The sequence below is a fragment of the Mizuhopecten yessoensis genome, unplaced genomic scaffold (genome assembly GCF_002113885.1).
Source record: "Mizuhopecten yessoensis strain PY_sf001 unplaced genomic scaffold, ASM211388v2 scaffold5503, whole genome shotgun sequence".
NCBI classification, from domain to species: domain Eukaryota; kingdom Metazoa; phylum Mollusca; class Bivalvia; order Pectinida; family Pectinidae; genus Mizuhopecten; species Mizuhopecten yessoensis.
Window position 1 is genome coordinate 898,608 of NW_018406081.1, and position 19,536 is coordinate 918,143.

The following is a 19,536-nucleotide window of genomic DNA, read 5'->3' on the forward strand; positions in this document are numbered from 1 at the left end:
GGGGGGGGTTCCAAATTTCCTGGGGGGGTTTCCATGTGGGGAAAAATTGAGGAAAATGGTGAAAATACATGATTTTTAAAGAAAATTCTCAGGGTGGGGGGGTTTCCTGAAGCCCAAAAAACCCCTCTGGATCCACCACATCCCGACCCCATAACCATACATAAAATTGCTGGGCATGAAAAATTGAATACAGATATATATGCTACAAGGATTGGCCTTGGGGTCTGGCATATTCCCTTGGATCTCATTTGGAGAATATTCTGCCATGATTGCTTAGATATCCAGGTGAGCGATACAGGCCCTATGGGCCTCTTGTTCTTAGTCTTCACCCACAAAGACACAACTATTTACAACCCAAATGCTTGAAACAAGGGTTGGTCACAGGTACCATTGTAACAGGATAGGAAAATGCACGACCAGACCGGGGTTCGAACCCATGACCCTCTTAAATCTAGGCAGACACTCTACTAATTGAGCTACCAGCTCGCTGGGGATCGAACCAGTTCAGTTCTGCTACAAACTTACAACAAGTTCTTTGCAGGGGGGAAGTATATGTCACCCATGTAAAATACCTGGTACTAGCCACTTCCTACAGTCCCTGCAGGTAGGGCGTAAGAATTAAATTGTACCTGCTGCCCCCATTGCATGATCGTAAGAGGCGTCTAAATTTGGGATCTTATCTTTTCTCTTCTTTCTAAACTTACTTTCATCCTAATGTCTCCCTTGACAATGCCTCACTTTTGGCCTTTAGTTAAGTGTTCGCCCCTGTGAGGAAGGCTTTGGGTTCTGGCCCCTGGCCGAGACATACTAGAGTCTGTAAAAATGGTCGTTTCTACTCCTGCTTAATGCTCAACAATTTAGGAGTGGGACGACTGTTTCGCCCGTTGTCAGTATAATGTACATGTGACAGTGTGGGGTGTCCTGCTCGACAGTATGTTTCAGTGAGGTAGCACAATAAAGTCGGCATCAGTTCCGCGCTATCACAGGGAGACACACACGAACATATCCCAGCCTTCCAAAACACACACACATACACTACACGCATGCATCTTGCACACAGGGGTGTCCGTCCTTAAATGACCATAGCTGTTGATAGGACATTAAACAGTACTAAACCAAACCAAACCACTTCCTACAATCTCTGCTAGGGGGCATTTCTCTAAAGTTTATTCCGTAGAGTGTTCCCAACTAGTAATGTAGATCTAGAGGTTCCTGGCCAGGGTTCAACCCCTATAGTGAAGGCATTAGAAAAATAATGACTTCTGTTACAGATTTAGCAATTTTTATTAATGAAAATGAAATCCATAATTCCAAATTTAGGAAAAAAGAAGTAAAGTGCATTCAACCATAACATCAAGGAATCAGTTAAATAGTTAACTAAATATGCATTTCACATGTTTGCAAGTGTTAATTCTTTAAAAATGTAAGTGTTTCATGTGTGCATATAGACATTAGGGCATCACCAGATGTTGTGCCCCCTTTCCTTACAGCCTGTTACTTTTCAAACTTTGGTTATTTTCATTATGCAGGGATGTCTGGAGAGGAAAGCACTGTTGTCGCTTAAAAAATTGTGTTGTAATAATGATTTTTGAACAGACACATGTACGGTGTTGCATACCACAGCAGACTCTCTAGACTTGTGTCTGACCTGTATTTAGTTCAGGTTCATATGAGTTTGAGTCACATCATCTTGAGAGGCCTGATATATTGGTGTGAGCTTGCTTTAGCAAGCCATTCAATATAGTTTAGCAAATTTCCCTTGACATTGATGATAATATGTATCACTGTATAATCTTGTTCAAGGCAAAGAGAGATAATATTTGAAACACTGGAAGGTAATTGTAGTACGGATACTAAATCAAATAACTCAATAAGATGTTTTAAGATAATTATATTTATTAAAAAGACAACATTTATTACAAGTTTATTGCATTTATTTTAAGTTAATTGCAATTAAGATCTGAACATAACATATTGACGACTAGTATCAATTTTAATGATAATTCATTAAAAAACATATGAAGGAAACCAAGTCAAATTATTCAAATTTATGTACAGAGATGTTTTCTTGAGCCTGTTAAAATTTTAACAAAAATAGTGTATTTCAGGAGTGATTGATTTCTTTACATGACTTTCAAATGTAGATGAGAGGACATGTCGGGTTACAAATTTGTCTGATATCGTATTAAAACAATGCACATTCATTAGAACAGAATTAAAAAAAAATGTATGTTTGCCTTAATTTGATCCAGAATTTTAAGTTACCTTATTTGTATAGAGAATTACTTGTATTAACTATGGATTTATCAGGGGATCCTGGGATGAAACTGCACGGGGAAAAATAATTGACTTCAAAACCATTTTTGGAAATTTGGATGATCATTATAATGGTTATGAATGTATTTAGACTGTTTATCTTATTTTATTTAAGCCTATATTTATGACATCAGGATCATTTTGTCCTTCCTACATATATACTAGGTTTTGAGAGTTCGGTTAATAATGAAGATTTAAAAAAAAAATCATGCTCTTTGTCATACTTATATTGGGAACGGACCCTTCCGACCGACCAAAAATGTACGATTATAAACCCCTGGTTTAAAAACTATTTTACAGATGTCATATTTTTTATGGGTTGTAAATATAATGAATCCTTACCATGCTTTGATATATTGATAATGGGCACTGCCAGGCCTGTAAATGTATTCAACTCTTTGGTTAAAGTGGAGATACAGCAGCACAACACACAACTGACTATATTTTAAGAATTATATCGAAAATAAAATAAGATTCAAAATTTCATATTTATTTTTTTAGTATATACCATATTTTACCTGTGATAAGCCCATGCCTGGTAATAATCAGCCCCCCCCCCTCAACTTGTATTTTCCTTACCTTGCATGCTTTAATTAAATTTCCATACATCCGAAATGTACAGTTGGTACCTAGAAATAAAAACAAACTTTCTTGAGTGCTGATGCAGGTGAAAATTCTACAATTTAAGTAAGCTACACTGTATTGTTACTGAGTTGGGAAAGTATAAAACAATCAATGTTTTAATTTTAGACCATAATTTCACCGATGTTTTGTCTCCAATAGGAACCAGCCATGTGAATACTCGGACAAAGAATACAGAAACACAAGTGGAGATCAGGTTTGTGAAAAAAATAACAGCATTTAGTAACATTGTAGTGCATCTGCTTTAACTCATTAACCCCTGAAATTTCATAATGAGCTATTCCAATCTTTGAATTGGAAGAGTTCAAATGTGTCTTCAGGGGTGAATGAGTTAATACTGTTGTGATTTGAGTGACATACAGAAGGAGGCATTTCCTGTCTCCTAATAACATTAATTACATTTGTATCATGTGTGAGGAATATTTTAAATTTGTATATGCTGTTTGTGCTTATTAGTACTTAGAATATTAAAAAAATAGTTAAATTAATTAAATAAAAAAATTAAAAATAAAAAAAAGATAAACAGCAGAGTTTTTGATGTAAGTGGTTAGAAGTCTGAAATATAATGAAGTTGTGTACCAATGACATTTCTTAAAACATATAATGAGACGAGTAGATATTAAAGAAATTGATAGCTACGTACACCGAAAAAAACCCACACATTTTTCTATGAGTTAGTGAAAACCATGTTGATCGTTCCACAGGAGATAAGTCACCAATTCATGTATTACAAGTTTCTGTAGCATATATGTGTATGTCGCTGTCTACTCAAATATAAAGCAGACTGATAAACCAAAGGCAAGATAAAATCAAAATGCTACAAACATAAAACTTAACATGGGAGAATAATTCTGATATGACACGTACCTTATTTATATTACTGGGGCTAAACATTAGTAAGCCAGTTTTGTAACTTCCTGTCATGTCCTCGCCTGTATTGTCCTCGCCTGTATTGTCCTCGCCTGTATTGTCTCTTCCTGTATTGTCCTCACCTGTATTGTCTCTTCCTGTATTGTCCTTGCCTGTATTGTCACTTCCTGTATTGTCCTCGCCTGTATTGTCACTTCCTGTCATATCCTCACCTGTATTGTCCTCGCCTGTATTGTCTCTTCCTGTATTGTCCTCGCCTGTATTGTCTCTTTCTGTATTGTCTCTTCCTGTATTGTCCTTGACTGTATTGTCTCTTCCTGTATTGGCCTTGCCTGTATTGTCTCTTTCTGTATTGTCTCTTCCTGTATTGTCCTCACCTGTATTGTCTCTTCCTGTATTGTCCTCGCCTGTATTGTCTCTTTCTGTATTGTCCTTGCCTGTATTGTCCTTGCCTGTATTGTCTCTTCCTGTATTGTCCTCGCCTGTATTGTCTCTTCCTGTATTGTCCTCGCCTGTATTGTCTCTTCCTGTATTGTCCTCGCCTGTATTGTCTCTTCCTGTATTGTCCTCGCCTGTATTGTCTCTTCCTGTATTGTCCTCGCCTGTATTGTCTCTTCCTGTATTGTCCTCGCCTGTATTGTCTCTTCCTGTATTGTCCTCGCCTGTATTGTCTCTTCCTGTATTGTCCTCGCCTGTATTGTCTCTTCCTGTATTGTCCTCGCCTGTATTGTCTCTTCCTGTATTGTCCTCGCCTGTATTGTCTCTTCCTGTATTGTCCTCGCCTGTATTGTCTCTTCCTGTATTGTCCTCGCCTGTATTGTCTCTTCCTGTATTGTCCTCGCCTGTATTGTCTCTTCCTGTATTGTCCTCGCCTGTATTGTCTCTTCCTGTATTGTCCTCGCCTGTATTGTCTCTTCCTGTATTGTCCTCGCCTGTATTGTCTCTTCCTGTATTGTCCTCGCCTGTATTGTCTCTTCCTGTATTGTCCTCGCCTGTATTGTCTCTTCCTGTATTGTCCTCGCCTGTATTGTCTCTTCCTGTATTGTCCTCGCCTGTATTGTCTCTTCCTGTATTGTCCTCGCCTGTATTGTCTCTTCCTGTATTGTCCTCGCCTGTATTGTCTCTTCCTGTATTGTCCTCGCCTGTATTGTCTCTTCCTGTATTGTCCTCGCCTGTATTGTCTCTTCCTGTATTGTCCTCGCCTGTATTGTCTCTTCCTGTATTGTCCTCGCCTGTATTGTCTCTTCCTGTATTGTCCTCGCCTGTATTGTCTCTTCCTGTATTGTCCTCGCCTGTATTGTCTCTTCCTGTATTGTCCTCGCCTGTATTGTCTCTTCCTGTATTGTCCTCGCCTGTATTGTCTCTTCCTGTATTGTCCTCGCCTGTATTGTCTCTTCCTGTATTGTCCTCGCCTGTATTGTCTCTTCCTGTATTGTCCTCGCCTGTATTGTCTCTTCCTGTATTGTCCTCGCCTGTATTGTCTCTTCCTGTATTGTCCTCGCCTGTATTGTCTCTTCCTGTATTGTCCTCGCCTGTATTGTCTCTTCCTGTATTGTCCTCGCCTGTATTGTCTCTTCCTGTATTGTCCTCGCCTGTATTGTCTCTTCCTGTATTGTCCTCGCCTGTATTGTCTCTTCCTGTATTGTCCTCGCCTGTATTGTCTCTTCCTGTATTGTCCTCGCCTGTATTGTCTCTTCCTGTATTGTCCTCGCCTGTATTGTCTCTTCCTGTATTGTCTTCGCCTGTATTGTCTCTTCCTGTATTGTCCTCGCCTGTATTGTCTCTTCCTGTATTGTCCTCGCCTGTATTGTCTCTTCCTGTATTGTCCTCGCCTGTATTGTCTCTTCCTGTATTGTCCTCGCCTGTATTGTCTCTTCCTGTATTGTCCTCGCCTGTATTGTCTCTTCCTGTATTGTCCTCGCCTGTATTGTCTCTTCCTGTATTGTCCTCGCCTGTATTGTCTCTTCCTGTATTGTCCTCGCCTGTATTGTCTCTTCCTGTATTGTCCTCGCCTGTATTGTCTCTTCCTGTATTGTCCTCGCCTGTATTGTCTCTTCCTGTATTGTCCTCGCCTGTATTGTCTCTTCCTGTATTGTCCTCGCCTGTATTGTCTCTTCCTGTATTGTCCTCGCCTGTATTGTCTCTTCCTGTATTGTCCTCGCCTGTATTGTCTCTTCCTGTATTGTCCTCGCCTGTATTGTCTCTTCCTGTATTGTCCTCGCCTGTATTGTCTCTTCCTGTATTGTCCTCGCCTGTATTGTCTCTTCCTGTATTGTCCTCGCCTGTATTGTCTCTTCCTGTATTGTCCTCGCCTGTATTGTCTCTTCCTGTATTGTCCTCGCCTGTATTGTCTCTTCCTGTATTGTCCTCGCCTGTATTGTCTCTTCCTGTATTGTCCTCGCCTGTATTGTCTCTTCCTGTATTGTCCTCGCCTGTATTGTCTCTTCCTGTATTGTCCTCGCCTGTATTGTCTCTTCCTGTATTGTCCTCGCCTGTATTGTCTCTTCCTGTATTGTCCTCGCCTGTATTGTCTCTTCCTGTATTGTCCTCGCCTGTATTGTCTCTTCCTGTATTGTCCTCGCCTGTATTGTCTCTTCCTGTATTGTCCTCGCCTGTATTGTCTCTTCCTGTATTGTCCTCGCCTGTATTGTCTCTTCCTGTATTGTCCTCGCCTGTATTGTCTCTTCCTGTATTGTCCTCGCCTGTATTGTCTCTTCCTGTATTGTCCTCGCCTGTATTGTCTCTTCCTGTATTGTCCTCGCCTGTATTGTCTCTTCCTGTATTGTCCTCGCCTGTATTGTCTCTTCCTGTATTGTCCTCGCCTGTATTGTCTCTTCCTGTATTGTCCTCGCCTGTATTGTCTCTTCCTGTATTGTCCTCGCCTGTATTGTCTCTTCCTGTATTGTCCTCGCCTGTATTGTCTCTTCCTGTATTGTCCTCGCCTGTATTGTCTCTTCCTGTATTGTCCTCGCCTGTATTGTCTCTTCCTGTATTGTCCTCGCCTGTATTGTCTCTTCCTGTATTGTCCTCGCCTGTATTGTCTCTTCCTGTATTGTCCTCGCCTGTATTGTCTCTTCCTGTATTGTCCTCGCCTGTATTGTCTCTTCCTGTATTGTCCTCGCCTGTATTGTCTCTTCCTGTATTGTCCTCGCCTGTATTGTCTCTTCCTGTATTGTCCTCGCCTGTATTGTCTCTTCCTGTATTGTCCTCGCCTGTATTGTCTCTTCCTGTATTGTCCTCGCCTGTATTGTCTCTTCCTGTATTGTCCTCGCCTGTATTGTCTCTTCCTGTATTGTCCTCGCCTGTATTGTCTCTTCCTGTATTGTCCTCGCCTGTATTGTCTCTTCCTGTATTGTCCTCGCCTGTATTGTCTCTTCCTGTATTGTCTTCGCCTGTATTGTCTCTTCCTGTATTGTCCTCGCCTGTATTGTCTCTTCCTGTATTGTCCTCGCCTGTATTGTCTCTTCCTGTATTGTCCTCGCCTGTATTGTCTCTTCCTGTATTGTCCTCGCCTGTATTGTCTCTTCCTGTATTGTCCTCGCCTGTATTGTCTCTTCCTGTATTGTCCTCGCCTGTATTGTCTCTTCCTGTATTGTCCTCGCCTGTATTGTCTCTTCCTGTATTGTCCTCGCCTGTATTGTCTCTTCCTGTATTGTCCTCGCCTGTATTGTCTCTTCCTGTATTGTCCTCGCCTGTATTGTCTCTTCCTGTATTGTCCTCGCCTGTATTGTCTCTTCCTGTATTGTCCTCGCCTGTATTGTCTCTTCCTGTATTGTCCTCGCCTGTATTGTCTCTTCCTGTATTGTCCTCGCCTGTATTGTCTCTTCCTGTATTGTCCTCGCCTGTATTGTCTCTTCCTGTATTGTCCTCGCCTGTATTGTCTCTTCCTGTATTGTCCTCGCCTGTATTGTCTCTTCCTGTATTGTCCTCGCCTGTATTGTCTCTTCCTGTATTGTCCTCGCCTGTATTGTCTCTTCCTGTATTGTCCTCGCCTGTATTGTCTCTTCCTGTATTGTCCTCGCCTGTATTGTCTCTTCCTGTATTGTCCTCGCCTGTATTGTCTCTTCCTGTATTGTCCTCGCCTGTATTGTCTCTTCCTGTATTGTCCTCGCCTGTATTGTCTCTTCCTGTATTGTCCTCGCCTGTATTGTCTCTTCCTGTATTGTCCTCGCCTGTATTGTCTCTTCCTGTATTGTCCTCGCCTGTATTGTCTCTTCCTGTATTGTCCTCGCCTGTATTGTCTCTTCCTGTATTGTCCTCGCCTGTATTGTCTCTTCCTGTATTGTCCTCGCCTGTATTGTCTCTTCCTGTATTGTCCTCGCCTGTATTGTCTCTTCCTGTATTGTCCTCGCCTGTATTGTCTCTTCCTGTATTGTCCTCGCCTGTATTGTCTCTTCCTGTATTGTCCTCGCCTGTATTGTCTCTTCCTGTATTGTCCTCGCCTGTATTGTCTCTTCCTGTATTGTCCTCGCCTGTATTGTCTCTTCCTGTATTGTCCTCGCCTGTATTGTCTCTTCCTGTATTGTCCTCGCCTGTATTGTCTCTTCCTGTATTGTCCTCGCCTGTATTGTCTCTTCCTGTATTGTCCTCGCCTGTATTGTCTCTTCCTGTATTGTCCTCGCCTGTATTGTCTCTTCCTGTATTGTCCTCGCCTGTATTGTCTCTTCCTGTATTGTCTTCGCCTGTATTGTCTCTTCCTGTATTGTCCTCGCCTGTATTGTCTCTTCCTGTATTGTCCTCGCCTGTATTGTCTCTTCCTGTATTGTCCTCGCCTGTATTGTCTCTTCCTGTATTGTCCTCGCCTGTATTGTCTCTTCCTGTATTGTCCTCGCCTGTATTGTCTCTTCCTGTATTGTCCTCGCCTGTATTGTCTCTTCCTGTATTGTCCTCGCCTGTATTGTCTCTTCCTGTATTGTCCTCGCCTGTATTGTCTCTTCCTGTATTGTCCTCGCCTGTATTGTCTCTTCCTGTATTGTCCTCGCCTGTATTGTCTCTTCCTGTATTGTCCTCGCCTGTATTGTCTCTTCCTGTATTGTCCTCGCCTGTATTGTCTCTTCCTGTATTGTCCTCGCCTGTATTGTCTCTTCCTGTATTGTCCTCGCCTGTATTGTCTCTTCCTGTATTGTCCTCGCCTGTATTGTCTCTTCCTGTATTGTCCTCGCCTGTATTGTCTCTTCCTGTATTGTCTTCGCCTGTATTGTCTCTTCCTGTATTGTCCTCGCCTGTATTGTCTCTTCCTGTATTGTCCTCGCCTGTATTGTCTCTTCCTGTATTGTCCTCGCCTGTATTGTCTCTTCCTGTATTGTCCTCGCCTGTATTGTCTCTTCCTGTATTGTCCTCGCCTGTATTGTCTCTTCCTGTATTGTCTTCGCCTGTATTGTCTCTTCCTGTATTGTCCTCGCCTGTATTGTCTCTTCCTGTATTGTCCTCGCCTGTATTGTCTCTTCCTGTATTGTCCTCGCCTGTATTGTCTCTTCCTGTATTGTCCTCGCCTGTATTGTCTCTTCCTGTATTGTCCTCGCCTGTATTGTCTCTTCCTGTATTGTCCTCGCCTGTATTGTCTCTTCCTGTATTGTCCTCGCCTGTATTGTCTCTTCCTGTATTGTCCTCGCCTGTATTGTCCCTTCCTGTTGTATTAAAACTTTTATAGATTCCTTTACCTAGAATATGATATTCTCAAAATTGCTGACACATTGATTAAACACATATCGACACATATAAGCGATACAAAGTATTTTTTTTACAAAATAACTTTTTGATTTTGCTTTTGAATTTTAATAATTCATCTTCAAAGAATTATATATATGAATTGAGTAAGATGAAGTGTAAGAGCATGTGGACTTTTAACACATGTATATACCTGGGTACTTTCACTCAGTTTGACTTCTGTTATGTTTGCGATTATAACTCTCGTTAACTGATCTGTGAAAAGTAAAAACACCAAGGTTAGTGTATTAGAGGGTAGATAATTATCTCTTAGTTGTAAACCCACATGTGTACGTGTAATACAAGTTGGCTGGTGTCAATCAAAGTGTAATTGCTATGGTGTAGATAAAACGATAAAAAATAATTATTTCATTGAGATATCAACATAGATGTATGGACTGAAAACAAATTGTAATCGTCCCTTTCCTGACTTCGATGTCAATATTTTTCATTTCACTTAAATCACTAGCATGCTCATTTTGCATAAAATTTGTGAATGTAAATAATTTGTCATTTGTTTTATGGGTTGAAAGCATTCTCACACACTATATTTGCTACACTCCATTCAACAAAAGTTGTGATAACTTTGTACAACCTTCTTTAGAAGTATGTTCCCCATTCTCAACTTGGTCATAAATTGAAGTAAGTATCCAAAACTCGAGCACAAATACATTTTCAGAAAATAAACAGGTTCTCAAATCTCCACTAGTCATCAACCAAAACTTACACATGAAATTCAAACTAAAAAAAAGGACTGCATCTTATCCTTCCAGATGATACTGTATACTCAAAAATTTTGCCCTTTGACAATAAAATCCATTTTCTCCCAACGTTAAACTTGCTCTTCACAATGAATTACTATGTATGTTATATATGTCGCTTACAGTGGTTTGCTGTGATGAGAAATTGACCCGCATTACAGAAGCTCAAAAAGGGGAACTGCAGCAAAATTTCCCGGTTTACAATATTCAAATTAAATAAATGTATTGGTCAAGAGTACATTTTACTTACAATTTGACTAATCAGCCTGACCATTGCTACTAAAATAATGAAACAAATGTATGAATCAAGATTTTTTTTGAAAATTCCAGATAATGTGTATGTACATATCCATTTGTATGTAAATAAAATCATCATTTTTGGGTCAAGGTAAATTAAAACACAGGTTCAATACAGGCAAACTCATTTAACAAAAATAGTTACTTTAAAAATCCTGATTTATTAATGCATGATTATTGTCAGGTGGATTAATATCATGCTTAAGTGCTAACATTTCGAGATTAATTGAACATATATTCATTTATAAATGCAGTAGAATTACAAATTTTATCCTTATTGCTAAAATACATAGTTGTATATATGAAAAATTAAAAAGATGATAAAATATGTTCTTGAAATCAGTTTGTCCATTTCTTATATTATTTTTTTATTGAAGATGAGATGTTAAGTTCCCTGGTCCTCACATCTTTTCCTTTGTTTATATTCTGTCCTAGCTAAATTGATTTTGAGATTTTATTCACACTTAAATATATTTTATGCATGTACATTTGTTTATATATTAGACATACATTTGAGTTCTTAACCCTTTCACCACTGTAGACCATAATGGACTCATTCAGATCAATGTATGGTAGAGTCTACTAAAGTCACCTAGGGGTGAAAGGGTTAAATGTGAGTGCACTAACATTATTGAAGTATCAATTGTTTGAAGTATGTTTAGGTATGAGTAACCAACATGTCCAAAATAAATATCAAACTTCATGCAAACAAATTAGACATGATGTAGTAGGGAATAATACATGTGATTTTATGGCAGTTGAAGTAATTAAGGTAATAGGATTGTGTCGCCATTTCTTAGTAGAATTTTCATTTTTTTTGGTTATATTGTTTTGAATTAAAGAAAATATTCTGCCACAAAAACAAAAATATAGGTTGTCATAATTTTAAGGAAATAAAATGGAAATTTATGTAAAAAGGAGTGACTTTTGAAAAAAAAAGGAAAGACATAATGTTTTGCAAAATAATGTCAATAAAAATGATACTGCCATAGATAAGTATTAGATTATGTATATCAATTTAATAAATGCTGAAATTATGTCAAATAAATGATCTATAAACGATTAAAAATTGACATTTTATAATAAAACCATATGCACATAGAATTTGCAGGTAAGAGTTATCTTTCTTGAAAAACTTCACAGTAGTGAAATAGGTAGCCGGTTTCCTGAAGTACAGAAAAATGGATATATGTAGCTCATTGATAAAAAAAACCCCTGAATTAATGCCTGCATTGCTTTGAAATACTTAAATATTGAGAGAAAACACTGTTCTGTCAATAATAAACATACAATATTCATCAGTTTAATATTAAACATTAGAATATGCGGAAATTGTGATACTGTCTCCCTACATTGGATTTTCAACTAGGGCTTTACTTCCTACTTCTGTTTATCAATACACTCCTATGACCTTAAGAATTTACCTAACAAGAGCAAAAATACTTGTGTAAGAATCTTGTAGAAAATGAAAAAGCCAACATTTTATATTGTAATACAATGTTTGAACTTAATTAAGGCAATGTATATCTTGTATAAGATGCAGAAAGATAATAAAAAAACATAAGACTAAAAATACTAAGCCATGGCTGAAATATTCTGGTAAAACTTAACTTTTTTTTCTGTTACAGGTTCTGAAATCCATGTAACATATCATGATTCTGATGAGGTCAACGCGCCAAGAAACTTTTCAAGAGACTGACAACAAGGGATTTGTAAAACATCAGTTAAATACCTAACAAGATGGAATGTGCAGGTGGCGCTGACATAGATATCACTAAAGTACATAGTGATTCTCTGAGATTTCTAGTACAAGAACACCATAGGCTTCGTGGACTATCTAAATCACCATTATCCAATGAAAAAGATTTCGGTAAAATTGGCATGGCAGAAAGTTTTACTAACAGAAGAAGTAGTTCACCAATTGGCCCTGGATTTGAATCCGATCAATTTAAAAATGATGTAATGTTTAGCAGTGCATCAATGTCAGAGGTATCAACAGGAGGCTGTTCCACGTCTAGTAATAACGCAACTAAATCTCTAATCGACTCAGGTGATAACATAGTGTTTTCCGATAGATTTGGACAGAGTTCTTCGACTGATCTCTCTGTGACAGACATTAAAAAGGAGCATGTTTCTGAGGATGAAGAAGGCGTAGACACATGCTTTCAAACAAATTCACAGACAGTTTTTCCAGGAATGATGACATCAACTGTTCAAAATACAAGAGAGCTAGGTATATGTTCTGCACAATCTGAAAGTTCCCAAGACAACGTGGCTTTCGTGATCAAACAGGAACCACTGACAGACGATGACGATGGAAATAACAATGGTGTAGGTACTGAGGTGTTCGAAGAATACTTATTAAAAAGCAATGAAATGGATGACAACACCACTGCTTCTGGAACTCACCAAAACGAGGAAAATTTGAAGAAACGGAAAACGACAGAGGTTGAAATTGACTCAACAAGCAAAAGAGCAAAGAGAAATGCAACAGGTAAAACGTATAAGAAATTTGGTAATGAATTCCATATGGACAAGGTCGATGATCTTGATGAAGACAAATACCAGAATGAAACTGAAGAGACTAAAGGAAACTCTGACGAGGAATACTCACCGAGTGTTAACATTGGTCACAAGGCAAAGAACAAGGAGACAGGAAAGACAGAAATGGACGGGAAAGTGCCATCAAATACACTGTTCTTTTTTGAGAATCTTGTAGGGAATACTTTAAACATAAAGGGAACATCCAAAAATCTCCAAGTGAAGATTTTCAAATGTCCAGAATGCAACGATATTTTTACGTATGAAAGTGTGTTTAAAAAGCATATGAAAAAACACAATGGCGATATGCCGTTCAAATGTAAACACTGTAACCTTGGGTTCATGACCCAGTTCAGCCATGACCTCCATAGTCGAGTACACTCCCCTGACAAAAGCTACACGTGCGGTATTTGTGGAGAGAAAATAAAATTAAAGAAGGATCTTAAAGAACACAATGCAAATCACACAAAGGAGGCCCAAGAAGTCTCTTCTAATCAGCGGACTAAAACTGAACAGACACCAATTGCTGCATCAGGAGAAAATGAAAGTTTGTCTGATGTAGGTTTGTCACCATTCGGTTGCAGCATGTGTGTCTTTGTGGCAAAAGATTTCGCCGAAATTGGAAACCATGTGATGGAGTCACATTTTGTTGACAAGCGTTGTTTTTGTGATATATGTAGCAGACGGTTTGCTAACACTGATGATCTGAAACTTCACAAGAGTCTACATGACGATCAGTGTGAAGAAATCAGTTGTGGTATATGTGAAGAAATTGTGGACAGTAAAGAAGACCTGATGAAGCATTTAGACATTCACCCCGAGGCTAAACCATACAAGTGTTGTCATTGTGGTGACAAATTCATTGTATTACCACAGTTACAAAATCATATGCAAACCCATTCGTTCACTAAACGCTATAACTGTCCCTACTGCTTCAAACAGTTTTTCCATGAGAACACGCTTGAAAGCCATCTTCGAGTACATACTGGTGAGATTTCATACATTTGTCCTGTTTGTGATAAGGGTTTCAGAGCAAGTGACCGACTACGGAGACACATGAAAGAACATCCAGTGCCGTACAGTTTATACAGTAATTACAAAAAAGAAATAATTGATCACAATATTGACGTCAGTAATTCACACAAAGGCGAATTACAAAACAAAGACGAGTTTGTTGAAGAGGACAGAACTGACTTTCAAAAAGGAGGTACGGATACTTTGGAATCTGGAACCCAAGAGTGGAAAGGAGAACCTGGCTGTTATGTCGATGCTTCTGGTTCGGACTCGGGGAAATCAAGTGATGCAGACACTATCAAACAGGAACCCAATGATATTGAAGAAGAGGAAAATCGAAGTGATATGACAGATTTTAGTTGTATGGACAATTTATATAGACCAAGCGAGGAAACTGTCGACAGCTCGTCTGGTTCTGCTATTTTCGAGAAACTAAGAAGGCAAAGGAGCTTAGTTGGATCACAACTGCCACCGAGTGGACACATCAATTCTGGAACGCCTTTTTGCATTTCTGTTAAAAAACTTACTAAGGTTGCAGTAACTGACAAATCTGATAATACATACACGGATGCGAAAGACATAAATACAAACCAGCAGTTTGCGGAGATGGAAGACACGATGAAGCTGCAGATGAATATTCACCAATGTAATGTCTGTGGCGCCATGTTTGCATATAACAATATGCTGAAGAGGCACATGATGAAACATACAGGGAAAGAACCATACAAGTGTGAACTTTGTGGGCATGGTTGCATGTCTTCATCAGCCTTGAAGGCTCACAGCTTGGTACACTCTGGTGAAAGACCCTACAGCTGTGACAAGTGCCCAAAGGCATTTCGACAGAAGAGTAGTCTCAAGTCCCATTTACTCACCCACAAAGAAACATTTGGGAGCAGGCGGTGTAAGCTGCCTTTTAAGGATGCACCCTTGCTGCAGCAGCACAGGCAAAACTCATGCGAGATAAGTGCATTCGGTTGCAGTATATGTAATATGACTTTTAAAGATATAACCAGCGTCTTTTCTCATGTTAACTTTCTTCATTTCAAGAGACAGATACATGTCTGTGATGTTTGCTGCCAACGTTTTGATTCCTTGTTGAGCTTACAAGAACACCAGGCTGCACATATTGGCTCTCAGAAATACACTTGTGGAATATGTGGTAATAATTGTACTGATAAAGATGAACTTAATACACACTTACACGATCATCCCAGCGCCAAGCCATTTAAGTGTCAAGTTTGTTGTGAAAAATACAGTTCAGTTACCCAGTTTACTATTCATATGGAATCTCATTTAACAGACAAAAGCGAGCAGGACACTGCAAATGACAAAAACGCTCGACTCTCGCCAGAAGCGAATAAACAGTCAGAATCAAATTCTATGGATGAATCGGGAAAACGATTTCCATGCAAATATTGTGATCTGATATTTTCTACCGCTGCACAGAGATGGGCACATTCAGCTGTGCATGACAAAGCACGACCATACAGCTGTTCAGTATGTGGAAAGAAATACATCAACAAGGGAAGCATGGCTACACACGAGAAAAGTCACGAAAAAGGCAAAGGGAAAAAAATCAGCGGTGGATGTAGCGGCGAAACACTTGGGAGAATGAAAAACCTAGTAGAACAAAACATTTCGAAACAAAGTGACTTTGATAATCAGATACAGAACGAAATCAAAGGTAAAACGAAATTGTCGAGGTTATCTAAATCGAAAAAACAAAAGACAGAGGAAGATTCGAAGGAATTTTCTGATGCATCACAAAGAAATGATGAACTGTTTGGTTTTAAAGAAGAGTCGGACGGAATCGGCTGTGAAACGGTAGTATCGGACACATTAAAAGAAAGCGATGTGTGTGAGAGTTCAGCACACGACGACTGCAACAATGAATATAGGTTTATCAAAACAGAACCTATTTCAACTGGATACTGTGACACAGAAACAGCCTATGGCGAAGGTAACTTGCCATTTCAAGCTCATGGAAGTTCTTTTGACGAAGGCTTGCACGCAAACCAAAACATGTCCTCAACCGCTGATACATCATATGTATATCAAATGGAAATTAAAACTGAACAGGATATGGATAACTGTGATGATGCACACCGAACATATACGTGCAATACATGTGATGAATCTTATATGAATCAAAGGAATCTAGCAAATCACGAAAAAAGTCATTGTACGGATGTTTCTGAGCATGTAGAGTTGATATGTACAGAATGCGGAGCCGAGTTTTGGAAGAAATCGGACCTTCAGAAACACATACGTAAACATCACAATGAGACAAGCAGACCGTCGTTCAAGTCCAAACTGAAGAAAGTTAAAATGAGAGAGAGCGTTTTTCAAAATGCATAATAATATATCCAAATATCAAACTACATTGTATACAGTAAAACATGTTTATGTTTGGACTTGGTAAGTGTTGGACGCATCATATTTGAAAAAGAAAAACTCCATTTGAAAATCACATTGTGACGATAATCGTGAGTAGTCAGTTATTATCAACAAGACCACTGACAGAGGCTTTAGTCACCCGAAGTTCCAAACTCATGTTGAGTCATATTAAAAGACCCTAATTTATAGTCGGAACTTATATATGTAATTAAAATATATGAAATTTGTACATTGTAGCTATTGAAATTTTCCATGGCGAGGTTTACATGATAAGACGTTAATGCTTACGTTTCAATAAAAAAAGGATACCTGACTTTTTGATTCAATCTCTTTTGCGATCAACTAAATGCAACAAAATGACACTTTATCTAAAGTTAATGTTTTTACCTAGGTGTGTCTTATAAGCTGTGGAGAGGCATGCCGACCTCAAAACAAGATGAGAAAGCACAAAAATGATAGTAACATACATGGCCGAGTAACACATTTTACCGATATCTATTTAAAAACAAGGGCCTTGTGACCGTAATTGATAAATATCAACTTTATATAAAGTGTGGTTTTGTAATACTATATGTTGTTATAAAAAGGTAGAAATGTTATAAAAGTTATAGCAATTTTCAGTTTCAGTGTTTATAATGTGTCTTGGGAATTCGTAGTATCACCCAATGTTTTGAAATGCATATATGTAGCACATCCTCTAAAATTTCATTTATCGCTTTACAAAGGTTTTAAAATGATTGCACCATTTTGTCATTTACTTAAGGCACAAATTCCATGTGATCGTTAAGACCCTCTTGTTTCTGTAGATTGATTATGACGTTTCATTCACAAAATTCAAAAAAAAAAAATCTGCTTTATTTAGTATGAATTTTATAAGGAGATGAACATCTTTTTCTCATCTTGAAAATTCTGAAAGTATTGCCGTATTTATGAACATATAATACAAGCCGGTCACAAAATCCGCCAATAAAAGACAAGGCAAATAAAGGCTACAGGTGCTGTAAAAAAACAACCGGCCTCAGTTGCTCAATGGCCGGCCATAGTTAACCAGTGGTTAGGGAAAATTTTAAAATATGAATACAAGAAAATCAAGAATATCTTACATATTTTCACTTCTATAGATCAGATTGATTTGTTTGGAAGATTTATCTTGCTTTGCACACACATGATTCATGTTGACAACAGTTTGAATGTATCACTTACCACTGGCTAAAAGTTAATCAACCTTTGAATAACTGGAGCAAGATGTTTATACTTTGGGCACGAATTAGTGAAACACATTTGAAATAATATATAATATATTCGTCAAATTCAATGCGGAAAGGATGAAATTAATTCTGTTATAAATATTTTTTCTATAGAAATGTTCTTTTTAAATTTTTAAATTTTTAAATTTTCATTGGATTATTTTTATAGTGCACGCACGAGGAGACTTTGAAACACGGCCACTAAAATCTGTGATATTTCTAAAAAACAAAAATATTTTTTTTAAAACCACATTTATGATAATACTTTAAATGATTTTCAGGTTGCTTGCCCGAAGACACTGGTATCTATTAAGTGTTGTCAATAAATGACATTGAATCACCCAAGTTGCATGAGTACATGTATCACGATATTTAACTCATGTATTGTCGCCTTGCTCGCTATCGACTTAATATCAAATTTATATTGACCTAATTTGAAGATCACATATGTGAGATATAAGCAAGAAGCATTAAAATTGTATAAGCGACACAGACTTGACGTGTCTCTTGTTTTCTGGCCATTTGAGTTCATTCAAGGAACATGTTTTCCATGATTATTATTTCCAAATAACTTTTTATTACAAATTTGAATTTTCAATTGTCGTCCCCCGTTAAGAAACGGTGGAGAGCGGAGGATCGCACACGTACCACGACCACGTACATTTTGGAGCAGGTTTCGTTTGTTTTAGTTCAATAATATAGCTAACGTTAATTGATCTTTTCAAAATATAAGTTAATTGAAATCATCATTATATTTTTGCCCGGTAGATTTCTTGTTTATTTTGACCAACGTTGAATTCGCCCGCTCTTGAAAGGGTTAAACGTGCAAAACAATATAGGAGGCGAACATGTCACAGTTTACTGTATATCTCAGTTATTTATTTTCAAATAATTTATGTTCATGTATCAATTGTTTTTAAGCAACAAAAAACGGAAACATCGTTGATATATTTTTGATTTCAAGGTGCCACTAAAGCAGGTTTAATCAATACATATATTGAAATATTATCGAAATGGAAGCATAAGTAGCTAGCAATAATGACATAAACTTAGTTGGAGATGTAGTTTGTTGATTTGATTTTAACAAAATCAACGAAATATTCCTAGTTTTGTGCATATTGAAATTAAAATTTAGGAAATATTTTCTTGCTGTGGAAGAATTTTATAACGTATCGCAATCACATATATTTTCTATATTGAAACCACACTTTCACGTCACGCGAGCATTACAAAATGAAGTCATAAGTTCAAGGAAAGCGTAAAATTGTGATGGTTTATTGTTATTGATAGTTAAGAGTCTAAATGTTCAAAAATGGAAAATTTAATTTGATTTAAAAAAGAGAAGAATAGAAAATATCTCTGAGCCGCTCCCACTTACATTGTTTAAATTCTTACAAATCTTTTTTTCATAAGAAATTATATCCAATTGGAACTTGTGTAAGCTCGTCTATATACTGTATAACAACAATATATTTAACTTATACAAGCAGACAGACATATATTACAAGCAAGCTATAAACGAATGTAAGCTTTTAATTTGTTCCATGTCAATGCGTGAAGTTACTTACATGAACTGTTGGAGATATAAATCGCAATCGCAGATTTATGATGCAGAATATCATATCGTCTACACCAGACTATCTACGTTATAAAGAAAATATCCTCTTTATTGAGAACACCTGTCTATGACATGTTATGACAGATTTATGGACTTATCTAAATTGCTCAGAAGATAACGCTTTACA

General features: G+C 37.9%; 1 protein-coding gene across 2 annotated transcripts in view; it reads left to right on the forward strand.

The window, feature by feature from the left end:
- Window positions 1-18,632, forward strand: part of LOC110450768 (zinc finger protein 836-like) — a 21,028-nt gene extending 2,396 nt beyond the window's left edge. For both annotated transcript variants that reach the window (XM_021498473.1, XM_021498472.1), the window contains exons 2-3: window positions 3,100-3,154; window positions 12,221-18,632. In XM_021498473.1, coding sequence (XP_021354148.1) covers window positions 12,333-16,505 — 4,173 coding nt within the window. In that variant the 5' untranslated portion in view covers window positions 3,100-3,154; window positions 12,221-12,332 and the 3' untranslated portion in view covers window positions 16,506-18,632. The remainder of the gene's footprint in view (window positions 1-3,099; window positions 3,155-12,220) is intronic.
- The last annotated feature ends 904 nt before the right edge of the window (window positions 18,633-19,536 follow it).